Raw genomic sequence first — 26,974 nt, forward strand, 5'->3', positions numbered from 1 at the left:
TTCGGAGGGCGTCGTCAATGTGCGCCCAGCGTCCTAGAAAAGCGGTGTTATATGTTTCTAGGTTCAGTAGATCAAATGGCAGACTCTAATTTATTCAGCCATCTCTCGTTAATCCAAGACTTTCAATTCCTCCTCAACTCGAGTGTTGAGCTTGTCTCCTAAAAAACGAAAGTTCATATATCTTGCCCTCAACTTTCGCCTTCTCTTAACCAGCGCTCTGATATGGTCTGAGAGGTCATAGTGCTGGTCTTCGCGTCTTCAAATGAAGTGGCTCCACTATAGGTCTCCTTTATAGCTCATTCCATTTGCACAACAGCCGCGCCTAAATTAGGGACTTTCTCAATGGTGTGCGTCATGGTATCTATGCTTTTGTCTAAGTGATCCCGGAATGTTGGTCAACTAGTTACTTTTTTTATCCAAGTACTCGAGGCCGGCTTATCTCCCATCTCTATGAGGATGGGGTTATGATCATAAGAGAGTTCAAATAGAGTATTAATGGTGATAGGTACGTAGCTATATGTGTTACTGTGATATCTAAAACGGCCCAAGCCCCTTTGACTGGGTGATACGTTGAGTCCCTTGGACTGGCATACATCTTCCATTGGTGTTTCCCCGCCTGCTATCCATAAAGGGTTTTTACAGTTTCAATCTACAGTTTAAATCTCCAGCCATTAAGATGCTTACCAACATCAATTTTATGCACAACCTTACCAGGTGTTTTATAAGAAGCAATTATATCGCCTTTCCCATTGTGACAGGACTCTATATTCACGCCCTACAGCTTCTATATTTCCCAAGTCGAAAAATTAGAGCGCTTGGTGGATAACGTTTCATTTAATTAGGACAGCTAGGCCTTACCTCCAGTGCCTTCCCTGTCGCACCTGTAAGCAAAATATTTAGGTACTCTAAATCGATTACCTCCTCCAGATGTGTTTCAGAGAAGAGGATTATGTCTAGGTCCATTCGAGCAACAATAAGTTCCTGTAGTTCTTGCTTCTTGCATCGAATGCCGTGGGGGTCCCATGCCAAAATCCTTAAGGGAGTAAGAGCTGGCCTCCCTTCATTTAACTTCATAATTATTTAAATTTTGAAATAGCCCCGTTATGGCCTTTGCCAGAAAAGAGCTGTTCTCATTGTTGTGTTGTTGCAAAGTTATTCATCATATCGCTTGAGGGCGCTATATTACTTGCTTCAGGTGATAAGTTCAGTTTAGTACGCTGTGCACAGCTTATATTTTCTTCATTGAAACTTTCAGGATTCTTGGAAGTTTTAGTTGAGATGTTTTAAAAATTTTTCTCGTAAGTGCATTTTTCGAGGATGCTCCCCTGGGCATTGGCCCAGGTAGACTTTTCACCCTCTTTTTTTGTGCAGGAACTTCGACTCATGAAGGCCACCGCATATGACTCATTTATAGCTTGACTTATAGTATTTCTCTGTATTTCAAATAGTTGCATCTATGGCACTGGCCACCGATCCTCCCTCTTCTTTATTTTTTTAGGAGTTCATCCGACAGGGCGATATACCCTATACTTTTTAAACTGTAGCTCCTTGCTTCGCAGTTAGGCAACTTAACAAGTAGAAGAGGCAGAGGTAATCGCTTCAGACGGGTTGAGACCTTAAGACATAAGATCTGCCTTTTTAAAACACCTCGAATTACTTTGTGCTCTTTTTCGCTAGGCGGCTGGTATGTATAATATTCGCAGCAGCCTCCGCCAAAATGTGTCAGTTTTCGGTAGTCGTCTGCAGAGACTACGCTCACACGAATTCCGTGTCTGAGGTCTTGGACCCCATTTATATCTGTTTTGTAGGAGATATATTGTTTAACGAAATCCCAAGCTAGTTTGTTACGTAATATTATCGGAGGTAATCCAGTAATGTAGGCTGGTTGCTCTTATGGAAATTATTAAATTAATGTTATTATGGTCTTTGCTGTAAGTTAAGTTACTATTATCAGCACTACAGTTATTTGTTACATCTATGATTATTTTTATAATTAGTGTTAGTAAATACTACTATCTAAAAAGTTTACAGTGGTCTCTACCATAACACTCTCTTCGATAACCTCTTTAGAAAGAGAGGGCTCATCTAGAAGCTGCAGGGGTGAATAAGAATGTTACTATCTTTTATAACGGTTGACCCAAAAGGTTCCTTACGTCTTTTAAAAATTACTTTGTCGCTACTTACTTTCTCTAAGCAAGCTAATTTTGTTTTTACAGCCTTTGGTTATTGTGTAATTTCAGCATTCCTAGCTAACAGGTCAGTAATTTTACCTCCCTGACTAGCAGCGCCTGCAGCATGCCGTTCCATGGTAGCAGAGTAAAATAAAATTTAGTTAGTCAGTAATTAAAGATTAAAGAAGTTTAATTTTTTAAAAAAATAATAATAAAGTCCTATATAAATAGGTTGTAAGAAGTCGAGATACACGGAACACATGATCAAACGGTTAGCAACTATTTTTATAGAATTTAAGACTTCTATAATAATACTGGAGCCTCAGGGTTAATCTGCGGCAGTATGCAAGTCGTTAAGCAACTGCACTCGAAATGCAGTGGGCTCTGCCCGCGCAGGTTCAAATCCTGTCTGCCGCGTTTTCCCTTAAATTTTTAAAACGCAGGAAAAGTGGCTCTCTAGGTTTTTCTACTAGATATAAGTTATCCTTAATTAATCAAGATTTACATGAAGTTGTAAAAAAAAAGTTGTTCCGAACAAGCCTTTAAGTCCGACTAAACAAATTTTTCATTGATATGACTTGAAGGACTCCCTAACCTTTAACTTTTGAGAGGCCCCCAGTATAAACTAAAATAATTTTAATATACTACCATTGTCGTAAATCGCTAATTATTTAAATCTAATAACATAAAAAAATCAGGTTGTGTATTTAGTAATCAGCTTCTATAAACAAATATGTTTTTTAAATTTAGAAAAAATTAAAAAAAATTTACGAGTTATTACGTGATTTTATAAAAAACTACTTGGACTTATTATTTTAATTAATTAATTTTTTTTTTAATAAAGCTTAAGAATATAGGTACTTTTCCAATGCTTAAACTTTAATAGGGATTAAAATAATTATTATTACTATTACCGACAGTTAATACTTTTAAATTCGGCATACGTTGTCGTCAACGGAAATAAGTCAAAATACTAAGGGATATGAAGTTCTATATTTTGTGTTGACTACTAAGGCGAGAAGAGAAGATCTGTATAAAAAGCTAATATCATTACTTTTATATATTCAATTATTTGTTTAACCAGTTTATCACACCGGTGTTTCTATCGCAGTAAACTACTTATTCTATATTTCCTTGTAAAAAACAAGAATTAAAACTTAAAGTAGAAAGGGCTCCAAACTAGGTAGAAAAGAGGTTACTATAAATTAACTTGTAGAAAAAGTGAAAATAAGTGAAAACCATCCGTTAGTAATTGAGAAAAAATTTTTAGGTTATTAGTAATATTTTTGTTAAAGCATTAAAATTATTTTAATATAAATTTACTGATGTACTTTTCATTGGGCCATAGATGAAAAAATTCCAAAACACTTTGTATGGATGTCTTCTTTGTAGCTTTCAAAAGTCACTTCTAATTAAATTAAAGTAGAATCACAATTAGCTGTGAGTTGAGAGTAAAATACGAGTTAGCTTTTGTGCTTTAATAGTTACAGCTATTCTTTAAAACTTCGTAGCTTTTTTATAACTTGTTTTTATGCTTTCTCTGCAAAGGCAACAGTAGTCCTTCACTCTCTTAATGGTGTATGCCTACCAGTATAGTTAGTCATCTACTGACTAATTAGTTCCTGCTACAAAGCATATTGAGGCAAACATGTGTGAGCTATGCTTTCTTTCTTTTTGTTATTAATAGCAACAAGACATATTCTTTTTTCTACAAAATTTAAACGACTGTCGTGTAAAACCTCTCCAAATCTTAATAAATTGGCTGCAAGCGGACTAACAATAACAACCTATCTTTTTCGGACCTAATCTCTTTTCAAAAATTTCAAATCCAACATTTGCTCCTAAATCAGCATACTTTAGTACTAAAGTTTTTTCTTTAATTTAAAATTTGCACTTTTTAATTAAAGAACTAAATATACGAGAGAGGCGTTTTTCAGCTTATTTAAAAAATTAGAAACTTTTGGGCTGAAATAAGAAAACCTTTGCACCACGAAAACTTGGAAATGCCTCTCTCTCCTGGGATAATGACTTTGTTAAGTCGTAAAAGCTATAGGCTGGTCGGAGAAGACGGGGAAATGCTTCCTCCTGCTTCCCACATTGATCCACGTAGGGAAAAAGGGACTTCATTTACATATTCACAAAAAAAAGCTAAATTTTTAAATATTTAAGTAAAAATTAAGCTATTTTATACGCTAAACTGCTGTAGTAAAGTTAGACAAAAAGACTTTTTAGCTAAATTTTTGATCAGAAGGGGACAGGTGCAAGGGGAAGGTGCAATCAATTCACTCTTCCGTAAAGAGAGGTTATTATATCTTTAGGGCAAGATATATATGATGTAAAAAATGTGGAACAGACTTAGAAACACATAACCGCTGGGCTACGCCTACTAAATGTGTAAATTGTGAGAAAGCTCAAATCACCAATTACTTCGACTGTAAGTTTTATCTGTGGAGGCCTTCGTCAATGAACACTTTACACGACCACGACACCATAGCTATTCCAGCTCTTACCTTTAGCCCGACTACTTTCTTGTGTTCTCTGCCCTACTTAACTGCGTCGTCAGAGAAAAGTAGCTCTGCCCAAATGTATGTATCATCTAACTTCTGCAGCTTTCTAACGTATAGTAGATTCGACTTTTCACTAAGGGCGGTGGTGTTTTATCCTAATTTAACAAAGCATCTAACACTCTCCACTAGCATCGATAGCTCAAAAAATCTGAGGATTGAAATAGCTTATCCGGACAGACAGGAGCCCGCGACACACGATTTTACCAATGCTCCATTCCAAGTTGGTTCCGAACATTACAGCATAATTGCGCCATTTCTAACCGGACGGACCTTTCGAGTGAGAGTTGGGGCTGCCCAGTCCCCATAGGCTTGGGCAATGGGGGGTAAACATTAACGGTACGAGGAGCAAAGCAATGCGTCAAGCTACCGCCTCCAAACCTCTAAAGTGTTAAGATCCCATAGGCTCACAGGCCAAATACTTGGGAGTCACCATTGATAACCCACTAACTTGGAGGCAACACGTAGAGTTCGTTAAGACTAAGGTCAAAGCAGTAATTCATGCCGCTGCAGTATGCTTGCGCCATATTATGGTCTTCGCATCTATTGCTTGGTCATCTGATTGACCGTCGACGGTCGCAACCCTCCAGGCTCAGCAAAACAAGCACCTGCGACTAATGACTGGCCCACCTTATTTCGTGCGGATGACCAGGGTTTGGAACGACGTGAGGTCATCTTCCAAAGTTCAACTTTAGTTTTTTTTAATAGTGTTAGCAGGCATCCAAACCATTAACGGATCCAAAAAACTTACATACGAAACCTGGAAAGGCTCACGCTCTCGAAGGGTCCGCGCTGCGCTATAAGCGCACCATCAGAGTTTTGGTTTGCCCTTAACACTTATGTAGAAAGTTAAATGTAAGATGACCTGCCGAAAATGAATATGGACTAAGCCTAAAATATAAAAATTATTTGCGAGCATATGCACAATCCACTAATAAAAAATTACTTTTTCTTCTAAACTCTTGCTACTTTTTTTGGCCAGGTGGTGCTATGGATTTTTGAGTTTGGTTTCTTGCTTTAGCTTTTTAAAATATAAATATCAACATAGAAAAGTACATCTCTTAGTATTTTGCTATTGTTTAATAATTATTAAAAAGACGCTTAACTTTCTTTAACTCAACTTTTTTTTTAAACCTAACTTTATAATACATAATAGGTTAAGAATTCTCAACGTGAAGCACATTCTTTTTAGTTTTTTGCTACTCTGTTACAGTTTTTTTTACACGTTATCTCAATGACTACGTAGAGCAATATTTATGACAGTGATCTTTGTAAGCAGCCGGGACAGTTCAGCAGGGTAAAAAAGGATCTTAAACAATTTAATGTTTTTACTAATTTAAAGTATTATTTTTAACAGATAAAACTTTAGAAGTTTATTTAAAAAGTCATAAAAAACCCCTAAGTTTATTTACACCACCTTATCTAGATTTGCAAAAGCAGTATTAAAGAAAAGCTCCATATTTACGAGTTGTCTTAATTCTTTCACTTTTATTTATAATAATCTCAATATACATGACTCACTTTTAAATTTTATTAGAGCTATTCAGTTTTATAGTACTTATAATATTGCCTTCACCTTCCTGCTTCCTATATATCATACTTTTACATTCTAAAATTTTAGCTAAATCGCTTTATAAATTTTTTTCTTGTTAATTATAAAATTTTATAACTATTTTTAAAGTTTCTAAAATTTTTTATCGGTGTTTCTTCTATTTAAAATTAATAAATCTTAAAATTATTAAGAATTGGACGCTTTATACAAAGTAAAGTGCCTAGTATTACACTTAATTCTACAAAAATGCTTTTATATTTATTCTATAGGAAAAAATATATAATCAGTAAATATATATCCTTAAAATCTTATTAAAATCAAAATTGATTTCAGCCGTTCAAAAGATTTTATTCTTATTAGTTTAGCTGGTCTCCATATTTATTAGTTCTTATTCGAGTCTGTTTTTAAAAATTACAATAAAAAAATAATTTTAATACTAACACATAATAATACCGAATAATTAAATTGTAAAGAAAAAAAGATTAATTAAAAAAACTTTAAATGAAAAAGTAAAGTTAATATGAAAAATGATTATATGTATGGTAATAATTCTTTATAACTAAATTTTTTTAAGTAAATTTAGAAGTAAATATTGTACAAGTATGACAATTATAAAACTTTAATAAAATATAATAAAAAATAAAAGTATACAAAAAATATAATTGTAAGGAAAATATCTATAAAGATAAGGTTTTTGTCTTTAACTAAAAAATATAAAAATAATAAAAAAAGAAAATGTCAAACAAATATTTAGAAAAAATGAAGTTTTCATGGTCTAAATAAAACAAATAAATATAAAATATGAAAAAAGTTTTTATAATCAAATAAAAAAATTATAGATACATTAGTAAAATATTATAATATATTTATTAATATAATAAAATAAATAATAAATATGTTATAAAACTATGAAGAATTATAAATATTTTTAATAATTATCATAATTACAAACAAAATGAAAGTATAAACCCAGTTAATAATTTTAAGTAAATTTAGAATTAAATTATGAAATGAATATAATAATTATAAAATGTTATTAAAATTTTTAAAATAAGAAATATATATTAAATTTGATTCATTTTATAATCAACGTTTTATAAATATTATAATTATAGCTATAAAATTTTTTTAAGTAAATTTAGAATTAAATTAATAATATTTATAAAACGTTAAAAAAATTTTATTAAAAAAGTATAAATTATAAAATACATATAAAATTTAAATTCAATTGTTTATCAATTTTTTAATATAATATAAACAAATTTAATAACACCTTTATAATTAACTTCAAATAATTTTTTGAAAAAATTTATTTAACTTTTATTATTTTCTAATAAAAATTTATAAAAAAAAAAAACAAAAGTATAAATTTTTACAAAATTTAGTAAAATTTTTAAAAAAAAAAATTAATTTTTAACGATTATAAAAAATTAAAACAGATTTTGTTTCTCATTATCCATAAATACTATAAAAATATATCAAATTTCTAATAAAAATATATTAAAAATATACAATATAAATTTACACATGATTTAATAAAATTTTGAGTAAAAAAAAGTTAATTCAATTAATATTTTTTATTTATAACAAAATTTAAAAAAAAGAATTTATTTTTGAAGGATTTAATAATATTTTATAAAAGTTCTTCTAATTATTAATAAATAAATATTTATAAAATTTACATGTATTAACATTTTTATTATAATTAATCTAATTTTTATTAATAATGAAACAGATTTTTAAAAACATTAAATAATACTTTTCTATATTTATTTATGTTATTATTAAAACCTTTATAATATATCTAAAATAATAAAAGTTTACCGACTAACAAGTAACTAATAATAATAAGAAAAATATTAAAAGTATATTATATACGAAAAGTATTTATTATAAAACTTTAGTTGGAATTTTTTTAAAAAGATAACGATATTCATGTTAATAATTATAATAATGAATATAATAATAATATAAACTTTATTTGTTTCTCCTGCTAATTCTTTGGAGGCTTCATCATATTTATCGTCGCTGTAGTTATCCAAAACACTTTCCTTCTATATATAAAAAAATTAGTAATAATTAAAAAAGATAAGAAAGTAATTATTATAATAATAATTGTTATAAAGTTTGTTATTATTATTATTTTGTAAATAAAATGTAATAAAAACTTAAAAAATATAAATAAATAGAATAATAAATATTATTAAGAAAATAAAAAAATGTAAAAATAACAATATATTTAATAAAATATTATAATATATAAAATGTATCCTGAATTTAAATAAACTTTATTAATGTTATTTATAATAAATGTTCTACTTTATAGAAAGTATTTTTTATTACTGATTTGTATAATAAAAATAATAATGAGATGATAAGTTAAACCGAATTAAAAAACTTCGTGCTTATACATATATAATAACTAATAAAAATATAATAAAAAGTTCAGTTTTAAAAAAAATAATATATAATAAATATTATTATTACCAAAAAATATAAAAGTATTACATAAATATAATAAAAATTAAAACTTAAAAATTAATTCTTTTCTTATTTCTATATACTAAAAAAGATTTTATTAACAAAAATAAATATAATAATCTGAAAAACTTTAAATAAATAAAAGTTTATTATTTTTAAAAAATAAAACTTTTTTCGTATTCTTAGTAATAAAAAAAAAATCAATAAGTATTTATATAAAAAAATAATAAAATAATAAAAAGTAAAAGTTTATATAATAAAAAAAATTATTTTTATATAAAACAAAACTTTTTTATTGTTTTTATTTTATAGTAAAAAATAAAAAAAATAAAAAATAGAAACTTAAGAAAGAGATTATATATATTTTAATAAAGAAAATAAATAATTATATAAAGTAATAATTTTATATAAAAAATAAATAAAAGGAACTTGATAAAGAATTTATATAAATATATTTTAATAAAGAATAATAAAAATTAATTAAAAGTAAAAGTTTTATGTATAAAAAAAAAACCTCATTTTTTCTTTTTTTTATATGCTCATAAAATTTTTCGCTCGTTTCGTCTGGGCGGCTCCACGCGTGCTTCTCGTTTTCTATCGCAAGCGGGCTAAAATGTTCCTTTATATATAAGTTATTATGAAAAATTATAATAATAATAAAGTTTAGAAAAATAGAAAAGTTGATAATTAATGTAACAAATATTTTATAAATAATATAAAAATTTAATAAATAATAATTAATAGAAATAATAATTTAATACATAAAAATATAATGATAATATCTAAAAAAAAATATAATAATGTATAATAATAATATTAAACAAAAAAATTATAGAATTATACTTATTCTGTTTTTAAATATAAAAAAACTTAAAAAATAATATAATAAAGAGTTTTAAAAATTATTAATAATGCTTTATAAAAAAATTAAATATTTATATTTTTATATATATATATAAAAAGTAATATATAATATTATATATAGTTGTATTATTATTATTTACTTAGTATAATAATAAGTAAAGATACTTATAATGAAAATTTTTATAATTTTTTTTTTACTCAATACAGTAAAAATATTAGTAATAATAAATAAGAGTGCTATAAATAAATATTATTTACAAACTTATTTATTAATACTAGTAATAATGAAAAAAAGTACTTATAATAATAATTATTATTAACTTTTTTATATTTTCGAAATTTTTTGTATTTTTTGATTAATTCATTTCGTAAAACTTTTCTCTTTTATTTTATTTATTCTTAATATTAATTATATATAAAAAATTAATTTTAAAAATTAATAAGAAATTTATAAATTTTGTAAAAAGTTTATATATAAATACTTCAACCTCATTGGTCACCCATGCCCGTTCCTCGTGGTCATTGGCGGCCAGTCCGGAAAGATGATCTTCTTGCCGCGAATAAATGCCGTGAAAAATCGAGTTTTGCTTTTCTAATAAATAAATAAAATTATTATTATTAATATCATTAAAAACTTTTTTTTATATTATTACAATTAAAAAATAATATTTTTTAAAAAAAAATAAAAACTTTTCTATTTTCTTTTAATAATTATTATATTTTTTATATAAACTTAAGGAAATAATAATAATTAAAAAAAGCTTTATATTTCATATATTAACTAAATATAATAAAACTTTCTGTTATACTTATTCATCCTTTTTGTTAAAAAAAAACAATAAACTTTTTTTTGGTTATAAAATATATTTTATAACGTCTTCTATAAAAAAAATTTTGATATACTTCTTGGTTTATTCCTAATATCAAACTTTTTTAAAGTTATTGTCTTTTCTATTTACTTTTTACTGTTATTATATCTATTATAACTGTTTCTTGTTTTTATTATTTTTTATTATTTTTTAAACTTTCTATGTTAATAATATTTCCTAAGTGATAATAATCTTTTATATATTTCATAATAAATATATATATAATATATAAAATAATAAATAATTACGCTCTTCATTTTCTTTACAAGTATTTTTTTCAGGCTCGAATTGTTCACTTTTTTGTGAAATTTCTGCTCTTTGTTGAGGTCAAAAATTTATCCAAATAATATTAAGTAGAAAATATGTATAATATATTATTTAAATAAACATGTTTATATTAATATCAAAAAATAAGAAATATTAGTAAAAAATATTAGTAAATATAAAAAGAAAGATAACAGTAATAAGTAAAAAATATATTATACAATATTAATACTATTAATAAAAAAGTTTTTGATAGTAATAAGAAATGTAATTATATATAAAAAGAAATATAAATATAATAAATAGTGAAATTGCAAGGATCTTAAGTAAAGAAATTTAGTAAATATGATAATGAAAAATAATTGATATATGACAAAAAAACTTCTACAATAATAATATAATACAAAAAATAATTATTGTTATGAATATAAAATAATAAACAAATATATTATAAAAATAATGATAATAAACAAATCTAATAATAATAATAATAATAAGAAACCTTCCATGTTGGTATCGGTTGAGAAGAGTTTTTTTAATAAACGGAAAAGCTTCAACAATATTTCTAAAATAATAAAGAAAAGTTTTCAAAAAGTTAATAATAAAAATAATAAATATTAAAAACTTATATAAAAGCGTTGAATAAGTAAAAAAAAAGGTGGTAAAGATAATAAGTAAAACCAAAAAATATATATAAAAAAATATAATTCATAATTTTTTTCCTAAAACATATAAATTATAATTATAATAATACTAACTAAAAAATATTTTTTTGTTACTATTTAAATAATGAATAATAATAAGAGTTATTTTTTATATTTTTATTAAAAGTTAAAAAAATATATAATAAATTTTATTGTAAGATTTTAAATTCGAATAAGTTATAATAATTATTCATGTGTAAAACTTTTGAATTACTTTAAGTATTATAATTAAAAAAAACATAATAACTTTTTTAATAGTAGTAATAATAAAAAATTAATAAGAAAATATTGTATTACTTGAACTTTTTAATAAAAATAATATTTATATTTTTTATTTTTTTATAAATAAAAATTAAAAAAAAAATAATAAATAAAATTACAAAATTAAAATTAATAATAAAAATAATAATTTCTTTTTTTTTTAATTTTCATTAAAATCTTAAATAAAAATAGTTTCTTTTTTTTTTTAATAATAAGAAAAAATTCTTCATAAAAATAAAAAGGTTAATAAAAGAAAGTAAAATAAAAAGAAAAACATTTTTCCGGTAGCTAACTGGTCCCCCAACGGAGTTTTCAAGTTTTTTAGTGATTCTTTTCCACTAATCCAAGCAACTTTAGAGCCAATAAAACAACCGCAAAAATATCCGCCTAAAAAAAAAGATTATTATAAAAATTATCAGTTTTATATAAAAATTATAATTAAAATTTTAAAAAAAAAATATTTATAAAGAAAAATAATAATAATGAAAAATATATAAAAAATAATAAATATAATAATATATATAAAGTACATGTTATAATTTTAATAAAGATATGGATAATAATAAAATATAACATGTATATAATAAAATTTTTAAATGAATAATAACATATAAAAAGCAAATATTATTTTAATAAATCAATAAATAAATAATAATAAGTTTACTCGAAAAAAAAAAAAATAAATCAAAATTTCATAAAGTAAAAAGAAAAAAAAAATTGTAAATGTTATTAGTGGAACAAAAAAAGTTTCAGTTTTGTATTCTTTTTTTTATTATAAACATAAAAAAGTTTAATAAACGGAATTCAATCTTTATTATCAAAAAAAAAATTAATATATTTATACTGCAAAAAAATAGTAGTAATATAAACTTGAAAAGCGTTTCATCAAATATTTGAAATAATAAATTTATTTGTATTGCAAACAAAGTAGGAAAAGTGGTAAATTTATATAATATATTTTATTTCTTTTAATATTATAAACTTAAAAAGTTTTTATTTTTATGATTATATTCATTCGCTTTACTTTTTATTATAGATATTTATTTTTTATTTTTATATTTATTTATTATTATCATTATTTTACTAATTTATTTACACGCCAAAAAAAATTATTTTCATTTTATTTATACAACTTTTCGAGTTGACAAATATTAATAATTATTTATAATTTTTATTGCAAATAAAAACCTTTATAATTAACACAAGCAAATAAAAAATTATAAAACTTTTTATAAACATTAAAAAATACTTGGAATAATTTTAGTAATAATTAAAGTTAAATAGTAATAAAAAAAAATTCTAATTATATAATTCTCTTACTTTTATAGTTTTATAAATAAAATAAAAATAAAATAAAAGTTTATATTAATTATTTCTTACAAATAAAATAAATATAACAATTTTAAATAAAAATATAACAAACATAAAAAGTATGAAAGTGAGGCTTGACTACAGCTTATGATACTTTATAATAATTGTTTATAATGAAAAAAAATTTAAAACTTTTATAATTTTTATAATTTAAAAAAAAATTTATAGAAAGACGATTATTTTTTTTTAATAATTTATATATGGTAAAGAATATAATATATTTAACTAATAAAAATAGTAAATATTATAATAAACATAAGTAAATAATAATATTTACATTATTAACTACTTATTCATATTAAAAAAAAAGTTTGAAGTGCTTATTTAAATATTTTAAAAAATTAAATATAAAAAAATTATCTTTAATGAAATAAAAAAAGTAAAAAAATAAAAATTTTAATAAAACAAAAACAAAAAGTTTATAAAAATTAAATTTTAATAGTAAAAAAATATATAAATAACAAATAAATAAAAAAGTAAAAATTTACTCACTAACTTTTAAAAGCTTATTCAACTTTATAGTAAATAAGAAAGATAGAAATTTAATAATTATACTTTTTTAATAATAATTATAAATATTTTATAAATGAAAAATAAAAAATATATACCAAACGCTGCTACTCCGCGAAAACGATGTACTGAAGGAAACTTTTTAGCTAAAATTTAGATAATTTAAAAAAACACCAATAAATATCAGAATATAAAAAATTAACTAATCAACATTAAAGAAGAAATAAAACGATAAAACCAATAAATAACGTTGTTTAAATATCAACCAATCAACAATTAATAAAAAATTTATAAAAATCACCCGAATTAAAGGCTAAGAAACTCGCTGCTATTCCAAAGGCCTGAACTAATAAGTAAAAGTTATTATTTATTACTTGCTAATTTTGTTATATTTACATAACTTCCTAAAAACTCTTAAATTTCTTTTTATTAATTGAGGTAAAAAATGTGAAACTTTGGGTTTGAAGGTATAAGCCGTAGATTTAATAATTTATTGTAATACCACAAATAAAACGATACTTGATAAATCCAAGAAGGCCCGATATTTCGTTATCGGAAAACTATATAATTTGTGATGTGTATATCAATAAAGCAGAATTATTAATTGAGAAAACCTTATATCTCGACAAATCAAGTTGGCTAGTTTTGTAATCGCTATAAAAATCATTTTCCATTTGATCTTTTCAAGACTAGTAAAGTTACCAAAAATTGTATACAAATTATTTTTAATTTTCTTTAAGTAAAAATATAAAGTTTTTAATAAAAATTATAAATAAAAATTAAAATTTTATAAAATGAAATAAATGTAGAGAAAAAAAAACTTTATAGTATAAACAATTTATTTTAAAAAAAAAATTAAAGAAATATTTAAAAACTTTCTAGTTTTAAAGTCATTGACTTTTAAAGTATAGATTGTAGTACTAAACACAATATTATACTGAGAGCTATTTACTTCTTGATAGATGAGTAAGGTTTTTTATTAAAAACTATAAGTTATTCTTATTACTAATATATAAAATAAAATAGTTTAGTACTACTGACAGAGAGCTTTTTTTACATGTATTTTATAAAAAACAGTGTTAAAGTTAAAAGAACTAAAAAATTTTTTTTTGATATATATTAAGTGAACATCACCTTTTATATATTATAATACTCAATTTATATAATATATTAGAACTGTTAAAAATTTTATATTCATAAGTTTATTTTATTTAAAGGCCTTATTAAAGTAAAGCAATATTATATAGTAAACAAATTCACTTTTAAAATAATTTATTAAACGGTTCGCAACTTAATTTACGTTTATATAAGTTGAAAAAAATAAAAAGCACCACATATTTGGTAAAACATCTTTGGAAAAACCAATTAAAAAGAAAAGGCGAGTATAATAAAGTAAATTGTCAGTAAAGTTCTTAAACTTTTAAAAATTTAAATAGTTAGTTAAGAGAGTTAGTAACAGAAAGTTAAAACAACATACACAAAGAAAACGATAATTTTATATTAAAGTAAACTAGTTAAGAAATGTATCCATATCTCTATAATAATTAAAATAATTAGTAAGGTAAAAAGTATAGCCGAATATAAAAATAAATAATTCACTTAACCCGAAAACTAGTGTACGTTTAAATTTTTATGAAGAAATATACGTAAAAGCAAGGACAGGAATATTTATAATTTAAAATGTATAACTAAATTAACCTAAAAGTTTATTGTAGACAGTTAACTTATATAACCCTTAAAAATATAAACTTTTAACAATAGCAGATACTTTTGGCAACCTCTTATTAAATATACACTTAAACAAAAATTCCCATATAAAGTCTGACTTTTCTTTTACTGGAGGCTTAGGTCCTTTTACTTAATTCCAATATAATAACTCTGTGAAGTAAAGTTGAACAAAAGTTAGGTAAGGCTACATGATAATATCTACTTATAAACAAATAGTTATAAAGGGCTTCTTAAAATATATGTAAATAAGTTATATACATAGCATACATTGAGAACTGTGTAATTTTCTTTCAAACAGTATAAAAGTTTCTGTCTATGGTAACTAGAGTCATGGTTTTCCTAACCGGTGAAACATGGATACTTTTATATAGATTACAGACTTTAAAATTTTCTAAACCTAACTTATTAAATAATATATTAATAAAAATTTATGCCTCTCCTGATAGCACACATATAACGTTATTGTATAAATCTAAGTAATCTTACTTTTCACGTTCTTTCTTTCTAAAAAATAAGGAAGTTCCTGTGGACATTTACGTATCAGGAAGGTTAAATAAATAAAACAACTTTTGAGTTTTCTTATTAAAAATTGTTTATGCTTGCCAATGCCTATATACTGCGCTTGTTGAGTGTAATTTTTTTTTAGAAAGTCATTGTTAATATTTTGTGCCCAAAGTCAGGTGTAACATATATTAAACCGTCTCACCTTTCAATTGTAATAACAGTACATACGGACTCTTTCTCATAGTTATAAAAAAAAATGCTGTCGGAAGTGCGAGTTGCGCATCAGAGATCCATTGCATGTGGATTAAAATCCACATAACGATAACTTTTCCAAACATTAGAATTTGCAAATGCTGAGAAATCATTCAAAAACAGTTGTTAACGAAATGTACCTAAATTCCTTCTCTATTTTTAATACCAGTAAACTCCTAATTCAGCAATTTGCTGTTTCCTCCTCTTCCAGGAAATATAAACTAGTTTAAACTTAGAGATTTATTACTAAATGAATTTTCGGCAGGCCTTTGTGACAAAATTGGGTGTAACAATAGTATTTCATTGCGGACAAGTACGTTGAAATTAAAAGTTCTAAAAAACACTGCTGAGTACTCTTGAGGCGGAGATTTGCATCATTTGCAATTCTTCAGTACTGTGGAGAAGTTAAAGCCTTCTATTTTAAAAAAAAGGTCCTTATACAGAAAGTAAAATTCCAATAGTAGATCTCAAGGATAAGCCTCGGGTTCTCTTAAAATTTAGTTTAACATTATCATATAATACATAAATTTACAGTACATCCTTAATAGTTATCTTCGATATTCAAAAAGGTAATAAGATAGTTTTTCACCGTCCGCGACTATTACTTCGTTGTGTTTTTAATTGGAAACTTTGATCCATAGAGCCAATTAATTATATTTTCATCAGCGTTGTTGCTCTAAAACTAGCAAGCTTCAAGTCTAAGTAAGTTAGTTGTCTATTAGATTTTATCTTCAATTATTTTATCTTCTCGAGATTATAAATTCAGTTACTTAGAAAATTTAATTTCTTAATCACACTTTGCTGGTAGTATACCTTTCTGTTAGCATTCGTTTAATTAATATGAACCATATGCTGATAAAGAAATTAATAAATTTTTCTATATAAGAATATTAATGTTCATAAAACAGTATAATAATAAAAGTAAATACAAAACATAAAGAAAAGAATAAGTAAAACAAAAAGTGCTGAGTAAACAGTATTATTACCGGTTTTCATATCCTCTATGATTTGTGTATATAATGCTGTGTTTTTCATTACTAATATTGGCTACCAAAAGAACATTGTGACAAAAAAGTTATAAGTTTTTTAATAAAAACTTCCACTAAAGGAATAAAGAAATAAAAGTAATTGTATTATTGCAGGGGCAAGTTATATTATTTTAAAGGCCCCTGCTATACCCACGTGCCATTAAAAAAAGATTGCCATTTAGTATGAAACGCGGTTTTGTGTATATTTGGTAACTAGGCATTGTGCAGTGGTGGTAAGGTGATAGTTCTCAAGCATTTGTTTAATAAACTTAATAGGCCCAAACTGAGAGCCAGGGCTATATTGACCGTATGCAAACTTTGTTAAGAGGACATTCGTTGTAGGGAAAAAGTTTATATGTTTGCAAAGCTAATAATACAATTCACCTTTTTTTTAAAATTTAAATGCTTTTTTTCAGCTTTTAGTGTTGTCTATACTCAGACAGTATTAATAGACTTCCAAAGTTATTAGGACTCAGAACTATTAGAAAAAGGTTTAATTAATAGTTTTTGCAAAAATCAAGCATTCTAATTTTATGTACTTACGTTATAGAGCTTTTTTAATATTTACTATTAGCAAATCTATTTTTAATTATTATTAGTGAGTCACAAAGGTTGTGAGTCAAAGTTAATAACATTTAATAATATTCATAATACGTTTTATAATAATACACAACGAACCCAAGCTCAACTGTAAATAAATATTTTTAGAAATAAATATAAAATATGCCCTAAAAAAAATTGATGGTCGTAGCACAAAAAAACAATTATTTTTTGTCTATAGCAAACTATAATAGTCTCTTCGACAAGCGTTTAAGGAAGCTGGTTAAAAATATAGATTAATATTTTTATAAACCCCACGGAAACTTCATTAATTACGTTTTCAAGTTTTATAGTATAAACTTGCTTTTATTTTACCTCTTCTTTAACAAAAAAGTAAATGCTTATAATCTTCCTTATATGATTTTAATAGCGGAAATATCCTCAATAGCCGTCTCTCGAAACCTCTTCGAACCCTCAATTCGCATTTTTATTAAAAAATACGTTTTTAGCTTATGTTTTCGCTGTATTTAACTTACGGAAAATCTATAAGTTCACTTTTAACGAATATTATTAATCCATTAGACACATCTCAATCAAGATCTTAAAAGTGGCGTATGCCTGTTCAAATTTTATTTAGAATACTTATTTTTACTGAAAGAAATTCACATTTTTTATAAGCAAAAGTTAGATAAATCATCGATGAAGGAAAAGAATTTGAGTAAGGTTTAATATTAACCGCGAAAGCCTGTTTAAATTTAATTTCTATACTTATAATAGCGTTTTGAAAATTACATTTGAGTTTTATGCTTAAGTTAAGTAATTTATAAATAAAGCAATTTGTAATAAAGAAACTGAGTTGGTTTAAAATTTTCAGCGAAGTCCAGTTTAAATTTTATTTTATTTTACTAATTTTTTAGATGAACTGCGAAGATTTGTTAGTAAATTCGCAAGAAAAGCATAGATAAGTAAGAATTTGATTGAGCTAATTAACTGGAAGAGCCCACTAATTTATTTTGTGTTGAAAATTTATAATAATAGAATTACGCAAACCAATTTTTTTTTTTGGAAAGCAAATTCTTTTGTTAATTACAAAAATTTGTTTAAGCGGTAATTTAAAATTTATATAATAATTCAAGAAATTTTGTTAAATTTTATTAAATAAAATAGTTGAATTTTACAAGAAAAATAAAAAATAGTGGAAGTAAAAATCTCCAAGAAATTTTAGTTATAAAAGTGAATGAGCTAAATAATATATAACTATTTCTAATTTTTATATAAATTTGATTTTTTCATAAAGTTATAAAGTTTTTATATTTCTTAGTAGATCTTAAACTTGTTTCAAGCATTACAGGAAAATTCTATTTATTTACTACTTTAACATTTCTTTTTAAACACTTTTTACTAAAAATATTTTAATTTAGATTGTATAATAATATATTTACTGATCAATTTATATATAAATTTTATATGAATACGTTTTTTTTATTATAAATTCTGCTAAAAACTTAAGATTTACTTTATATGTCGTGATAACCAACGAAAACCTTCGCCGTAGCCCTGCCGTTTTTTTAATGAACACATAAATACTTGAAGGGGCCTCACACCTGTAAAAAAATAATGAAAATGATAATAATGTTTATAATAATAACAATAATACTAATAATTTTAATAATAATAGTAATAATTAATGAAATCCGCCACGCCAGAAAATTTTTAAATCTTTAAAAAGATTATATTATAATAAAATAATTTAAATAATAATAAAAATGCAGAGCGCTGCACTCTTTTTAAAATTTTTTATTAATAAAGTTGAAAATAACAAATTATTATAACAATGCACTTGTAATAATGTAATGATAGTAGTGCTTAGCTTTACAAATATAGTAATAAAATTAATATTTTTTATAATAGTAATAATAATTCAGGGATCCGAAAAAATTAATAAAGTTAATATTCGTTTAATAATAATAAATAATACATGAATTTCTATTATTATTAAAATATTTAATATAATATTTAGTAAATTTTTAATACAAATAACTAATATTACGCCAAATTCACTACTCCTTTTAAATTATTATAACCGAAAATTAATTTGGTAGTGAATAAGATAATAATGCAGAGTTTTAAAAAAAAATAGTAAACAAGTAAATATCTTTTAAATAATACTAATTAAAAAAGTATTTCTAAACTTAACATTTTTATTATAATAATAATAATACAAGATTTTCTGTTACTATTAGAAATATTATAAACCAATATAAAATAATAATAAAACTATGATAAATCTTTTCAAGCACAATTAGAATTTCCAGTAAAAATAATTTTTTTACAGCGCACATATAAATATAAGGAAAAGTCAAGCGAGTATAGATTTATAGTAGTAATAATAATAAGGAAAATAAGCAGAATAGAAAGAAAAATTTTTATAATAATTATGTTTTTACTTTGTAATAAAAAAATGAAGTCATTTTTATAAATTTAAATAGAAGTTAAAAGGATTATAATAATAATTATTATAAAATTTAATAATTATTAAAATTTCTATCATCAATAAAAAATTTGATGATAGTATTATTTTCCGATTTATATATTAAGAATAATAATAGTTGTAATATATGAAAAGCATATTTTTTTATTAAGTTTTAATAAGAAAAAGTAATGATTTTTATATATTAGAAATATAATAAGATATTTTTAAAATAACTAAAAAAAATTTATAATAATAAAAAATAAGTGTAATATATGAAAAAAAAAAGTTCATTATAAAAAAAATAAATCAAAATTTCTTGAGAAATAAATTATTAATAATTTGTAATAAATATAAAAAAAATTAAAAAAAAACTATACAAAAAGTTTATAAGTTAAAAAGTAGTCCTTATATATTTAAAATCATTGTAATATACGAAAAGAATTTTTATAAAAATACTAAAAAAAAGTTTATAATAAGAAAAAAAGTAATTCCTTTTATATTAAATAGACATAATAATTAAAATAAATATAATTTATAAAAAACTATAAAAAAGTTTATAGTAAAAATAATTTTTTTACAATATATTAAAAAGATGCCCAAAAAAAGTTTGTAATAAGAAAGTAATCCGACTAGTAGTAAAAAAAAAAAATAAGAGCAATATATGAGAAGAATTTTTTAAGAAATATACTAAAAAAAAGTTTATATTAAGAAAAAAGTAAAATATTAATAACGCTAATAGCAAATTATTATAAAATAATAAACATTTTTATTTATTTTTAAAAAAAGATAAACTTTATTTATTATTATTACTATTTCTACTATTATTATTAGAATCCCCAAGCTCATTAGTGTTCGTACTTTATTATAATTATACTTATAAATTGCTTATGTGTATTTTTCCTATAAAATCAATATCACAAAAAGTTTTAAAGAATAAGAATGAAGTAAAAAACTGTTTTAAAACGGGAAGAAACGAAAAAGCTGCACGACTGTAAACAATTTTTAATACTACACTTTAAGTATATTTTCTAAAAATATTATTAATAACAATTATTAAAGCAAATATAAAATTACAAGTTCAGTATATTTTATGACAACATTCATAATTATTCAAGAAGTTATATAATAAATATAAAGTAAACTTCGTGCCTTCAGGGACCGCAGAGGATTTATCGTACGGCACGAGGTGGGCAATTCCCATTAATTGGCGGAATTCCTCTTCGCTGCAGGCGCTCCGCTCATCAATTTTATTTCCTAAAACTAATACGGGAACTTTAGATAATTCTTCATCGGAGAGAAGCCTCTAAAAAAAATATTTTTACATATATTAATTATATTTATTTAATAATGGATTTTATTATATATATTTTTTTATTAAAAAATATATACAAAAAGTAGTGGTAATATTACGAATTTATTTAAAACAAATTCGTGTACAAAAATATATTGAAAATAATAAAAATGTTTACGATATAAACTTTTAAAGAATATAATAATTATATACATATGATAATTATAGTTAATTTTATAGTAATGAATGCTATTATTTTTATTTTTTGAGAAAAGTTATTGGGAATAAAAATAATATTATATTTTAAATATTAGAATATAAAAAATATATTGAAGTTATAAAAAAATAGAAAAAATATATAGAGAGAAATAAACTAAAAAAATACTTATAATGATATTAACTTTAATAAAAAAAATATAAATTAGTTTGTTAAATTCAATCAATTTTTTTAACAGGTAAGTAAAGATTATAAATCTCTAATCGGACAATTTAAAATTATCATTATTTATATTTCTTATTAGTCTGTTGAATAAAAATAATTATAAAGATTTGCATGTTATTATATTTTTAATCTAATTTACTTATAAGTTTATGCATTTAATTATACAATCTAAAATTACAAAAGTTAGAAATCTCTAATCTTGAAATTTTACAGATAATTATTTTCTTTACATTACTTATTAGTTTGTTTAAATATAAATTAATTAAATAGATTATAAATCTACAAAAAATTTATGCCCAAAAAGATTATTAATTATATTTAATCTAATTTACTTATAAGTTTGTTACTTGCATTGATTTATAAAATCTAAAATTATTAAAGTTAGAAATCTCTAATCTTAAGAATTAAAATTTTATTTCTTTATGTTGACTTATTAGTTTGTTAAATGCAATAATTTTTTAAGAAATTAACATTCCTAAATTCCTAGAGTAACAAACTAATTACAATTATTAGGAAGAAATAACTGAAAAACATAGTAATAAATAAAATAAGCAAATAATAGTAAAAAAAAATAAAAAGCTATAAAAAAGTTATAAAAAAGAATATAAAACTAATAAAAAAGAAATAATAACAAAAAAAAATAAATATATAACCAATTGTGGATGTTAAAAAAGTTTCTATATAGACGTGACTTATATTATATATTCTTTTGATGTTATTTATTAAAATGCTGAAGCGTATAAAAAATAATAATATTATTATAATTAAAATTACGTAGAGTTCCAGTTGAGCTTCTTTTAGGCGATCACGCTGAGCGGCGTCTACCATAAACACAACTGCGTCAATATTAGGAAAATAGTCGCGCCAGACTCTTCTGGCTTGCTCGTGCCCGCCCAAGTCGTACGTTTGAAATCGAATATTGCCGATGCTTAACTCTTCCTTAGCTTTTAGCAGAAGCAAAATCAACAGTAAAAAAAAAATTAAAATTAAAAATTAATTTAATAATTTAAAGTTTAATAAAAAGAACAAAGTTCAGAGTAAAAATTTAAAAAAAAAAAATAATAAATACCTACAAAAACTAAAAAAAGTTAATTTAACTAAATGTAAAACTAAATAAAATTATAAAAGAAACAATAATTTAGGAATGAAGATATTATTTAACAAATTAAAATATGAATATATAAAAAATTCCGATAATAAAGTTAAGAAAAGATTTTAAAACAAATAAAAAAATTTAAAGTATATTAAATTTTACAGTAAACGATATTTTATAAGTAAATCTACCTGCCAAATGCAAAGATTTGATTGAAAATTCAAATTTAAAATAATAAAAAGTCAAAAAAAAAATAACTCAAAATAAATTAAGTGAACATTTAAATTAACGAAATTGATTAAAATTTTAATTAAAAAAATAAAATTAAGAACAAATACAAAATTTAGTAAGTTTAATAAAAAGTATTTTAATATTTAAATTAAGAAAGGGATTAGAAGTAATATAAATTGGAATTACTATAAATAAACAATTATCTTAATACCTTAAAAATTAATTTAAAAAAGTAGTTGCCTAATTCGATAGGGAAAAGTTAAAAAATGAATTGTCATAATAATAATTTTAAAATTTAATTAAAGTAAAGCTGATATAATTCAGATTTTTTACCAAAAGTTAATTCAACTTAAAAAGTAAATAAAAAATATAAATTAAAAATTAAAATAAATTTTTATTTAAAAAAAATTAAAATTAATTATAATTACCAAATTTCAAACGTTTAACTTAATAAATTTAGATAATATAGTTGAAAAAAGAGTTAATAATAATATAAATTAATTTAAATTTATATCTTAAAAATTTTAAAAAAAAATTTTATTGCCAAAATTAAATTTATTAAAGAAAGTCGATAAAATAAAGTTAATAAAGAAGTATTATCTAAAAAATAAAATAATTAAGGCTAAACTAAATTAAAGTTTTCAGCAAGAGTTAAATTAGAAATAAATAAAAATTAACATGTTTTAGAATTTAATTAATAAAAGTCATAATGTTAAAAAGAGAATTGAAAATAATAAAATTAAAAAAAAATTTAAATTAAATAAAGTTAAGCTAAATTAACTTTTCACGATAAAAATAATTTAGAAATAAAAATAATAAGTTCTTAAATTTAAAAGTTTATTAAAAAATTTCCAAAAATAATTATTAAGAAGAAATTACAAAATTTAATAAATAAAAAATAACAAATTAAATAAAAAATATTTTTTAAACTAAAATAAATTTTTACATTATATTTAATATTTTAAAAAATTAATAAATATAAATTTTAAAAAGGTGAATAAAAAAATCACAACATAAAAATTAAAATGAAAAAGGAATTTAAAATCACTAAAAAATAATACAAATTAAATAAAATTAACAATAAAAATAAATTATTTATTTTTCAGTTGAAATATTAAAAATAATTATAAAATATTATTCATAAAAGAGAAAAGAGAAAAGTAGTCTAAAAATTACTGAAAAATTAAAAAAAATTATTTATACTATAAAAAGTTTATAAGTTAAATTATAAAATATATTTTTTATATAAAATTATATCACAAATTAAATCGAAATAATATTATTTTTTGTGTTTAATAAAAAAGTTGAAAACTATAAAAGCGTAACAAAAATTATAAAAAGATACTTTCTTCTTTTCTCATTAAAATTAACTTTAAATTTATGAGTTTATTATTTTATAAAAGTTATTTTGGTGGCGGAACTTTAATATAAAAAACTTATTGAAAGTTACTTTGAAGTTTTTAACAGATATCAAGTTTATACACAAAAAAGCTTAGAACTTTAAAAAAATTAGAAGGTATAATTAAGTTATAAGTAAGTTTTAAAAAAATATATTTATATAGGAGCAAAAATAAAATTTTAAATAGTAAATAAAAAATATAAGTTAGAACATTTAAAAAAGTAATTTAATTTTAAATAAATAAATATGTTTATAAAAAACTATAAGATTAAATAATTTTTAAAATAAAATTAATATTATACAAAACTTGATTTAAATAATATTTTTCTCGATATATTTAGATGTTAAAAAATAAAAAACAAAGATAATACAGTGTATAATAAAAAAATAAATTTTGCAAAGTAAATTTTATTAATATCTAAATAAAATTTTAGCAAAGGGTAAACTATAAAAAGTTACGTTAAGTAAAAGTTAATTTATATTACGTAAACTAAATATTAAAAAATTGCTACAAATATAAATTAAAAACAAATTAAAGTTAAGTTTCAATTCTTTAAAATAAAAGTATAAAAAGAATTTAGTACTGCAGTATAAAGTTGGCGTATGCTGTGTAAGATGATTATTTTTAAGTAAATGAAGAAGTGTAGTTTTTCCAGCATTATCAAGACCCAGAAACACAATCTTTGCAGTTTTCGAAGTAAAGAAACTAAGAAAATCCCAAAACCAGTTGACCACAAACATTTTAGTAATCTATTTTCAATATTTCAAATATTAAATATTTAAAGAAAACCATAATAAAAAGCTATCTAGTGTACATCTTTTTTTTTTAATACAACTTTAAAGTATAGTGAAGAAAGAATTAATAAAAATATATTTAATAATTGATACCTTTAGCTATTATCTTTCATAAAAGAAGAAAAGTTGAGCTAAAGAGCAAGCCGAGCTTGCCCCAACATTGAGATAATTGTGCCAACAAAATCGCCACCTTGAGTTTTGCCTTTGAGCGACCAATGATGAAGCGAACTTTTCCTTTTCAAGTTTTGTTTCAACTAGAGTTAGGCGAAACAATTTTGTAGTATAAGCAATTTTCTATAACTAAACCGCTTTTATTAAGTAAAAGTTACATATTATAAGTTATACTGATGAATATTAGTGTTTCCTCCGAGTTTTTATATTTTTTCTTTAACAAAAATTTATATATTTTGTGCATTGGATAAGTGGTGTCTCTTTTAATAAACGGTTCGTACTAAAAGTTTATGTTTTAAGTCCTTTTTATATATTGTTGTATTGTCTCTGACTTTTTATCTTTTTCTTAAATTTATTTATTATGTTTCTTGAAAAAGTAACATATATGAAGTTCTTTTTTTTTTAAGTCCTACTGATAAGTTTAGAATTTTCGCTCAGTTTTTGGCGCTCTTTAACCTTTAAAAATTGTTAGTGCCTAACCGTGATATATATAGAAAGTGGTCTTATTAAAATTATGTTTTTTAATGAGGAAAAACTAACTTTGTGGGAAAAGGTATTTTTTCTATTTTGCACAAGCCTTATATGTAGGTTATAGAAATTATTCCCTTCTTGTGTGACGATTCTTATCTTAAAATTCTCAAACTCTTTGCCTTAAAAATTAAACGGCTTAGGAGGGTCGAGGAGTAAAGTCTTCTAATAATTTATTGTTTGCTAATATCACCACTGACACTAATTCATATTTGAGATTCACATCCCTTCAAACTCCTAAAAGATAAAGAAGTAATCTAAAAACATTCAAAATTTTGAAAAACTGACAGTGTACACTCAAATGGAAATAAGCATTCGTAAAGAGATAACTTTAAAGTCGGAAGTTGTTAACTAATGGCTCTAGCTGGAGGACTCGTAAAAAATCCCTTTCACTAACATGACGTGCAGTAGCGAAGACACAGCCCCGCGGGCACGTATGTTAAGATTAGCCGAATACACACATTCGACCCCTGTTATACTATGATAGGTTGTTCAGGGCCGTGCCATCTAAAGTTAGCGCCACTATAGCGTAGGGCGCTTCTGCGTTATAAAAAATGCTTGCTTATCGGCTCGTCTTACTTGACTTTAAATACTTGCTGAGAGACAAACGAGTTTAACGGCCAGGAGTAGATCGCTGAATTTGCTTCGTATTGGGGTGAGTTGCGGTTGGGCTTTGCTGGTGACTCTTGTAAGCGCGAAGAGCATGTGGGAAAGAAGAGGCTTCAGAAAAGTCCCACTACTAGTAGCCTAAAAGGAGGCTGGATATAGCCCACAGCGACGCTAAGGATAATGCTCCCTAACAAGTAGTTAAAGGCCTGGAGGAAAGCTAAGGCTCGCAGTTAATGGAGAGAGTCCACTCATGACAACTCGCCTCAAAGGTTAATTTTA

At 23.2% G+C, this 26,974-nt stretch overlaps 1 protein-coding gene, 1 long non-coding RNA gene and 1 other non-coding gene across 3 annotated transcripts; 1 reads left to right on the forward strand and 2 right to left on the reverse strand.

The window, feature by feature from the left end:
• Positions 1 to 2,506: 2,506 nt before the first annotated feature.
• On the forward strand, positions 2,507 to 2,588 carry Trnas-cga (transfer RNA serine (anticodon CGA)). Its single transcript has one exon. It is a non-coding gene; the product is annotated as a tRNA-Ser (tRNA).
• A 4,049-nt stretch (positions 2,589 to 6,637) lies between these two features.
• Positions 6,638 to 16,859, reverse strand: LOC135119565 (uncharacterized). The gene is made up of 15 exons (XM_064043972.1): positions 16,236 to 16,859; positions 16,046 to 16,168; positions 15,607 to 15,678; positions 15,390 to 15,489; positions 14,226 to 14,300; positions 14,114 to 14,171; positions 13,913 to 13,957; positions 13,710 to 13,757; positions 12,006 to 12,117; positions 11,268 to 11,330; positions 10,750 to 10,817; positions 10,121 to 10,224; positions 9,283 to 9,387; positions 8,264 to 8,341; positions 6,638 to 6,685 (listed from the first exon to the last, which is right to left on the reverse strand). The coding sequence occupies exons 5-15, from the start codon at positions 14,283 to 14,285 to the stop codon at positions 6,644 to 6,646; spliced, it is 783 nt and encodes a 260-aa protein (XP_063900042.1). The 5' UTR covers positions 14,286 to 14,300; positions 15,390 to 15,489; positions 15,607 to 15,678; positions 16,046 to 16,168; positions 16,236 to 16,859; the 3' UTR covers positions 6,638 to 6,643.
• A 2,327-nt stretch (positions 16,860 to 19,186) lies between these two features.
• LOC135119566 (uncharacterized) lies at positions 19,187 to 25,598 on the reverse strand. Its single transcript, XR_010278275.1, has 5 exons — positions 25,481 to 25,598; positions 25,177 to 25,342; positions 22,644 to 22,813; positions 21,286 to 21,439; positions 19,187 to 19,267 (listed from the first exon to the last, which is right to left on the reverse strand). It is a non-coding gene; the product is annotated as an uncharacterized LOC135119566 (long non-coding RNA).
• Between the last annotated feature and the right edge of the window lie 1,376 nt (positions 25,599 to 26,974).

Source organism: Zophobas morio, unplaced genomic scaffold, assembly GCF_036711695.1.
Source record: "Zophobas morio isolate AGI-343-1 ecotype UQ-CSIRO unplaced genomic scaffold, CSIRO_AGI_Zmor_V1 ptg000273l, whole genome shotgun sequence".
Classification (NCBI taxonomy): domain Eukaryota; kingdom Metazoa; phylum Arthropoda; class Insecta; order Coleoptera; family Tenebrionidae; genus Zophobas; species Zophobas morio.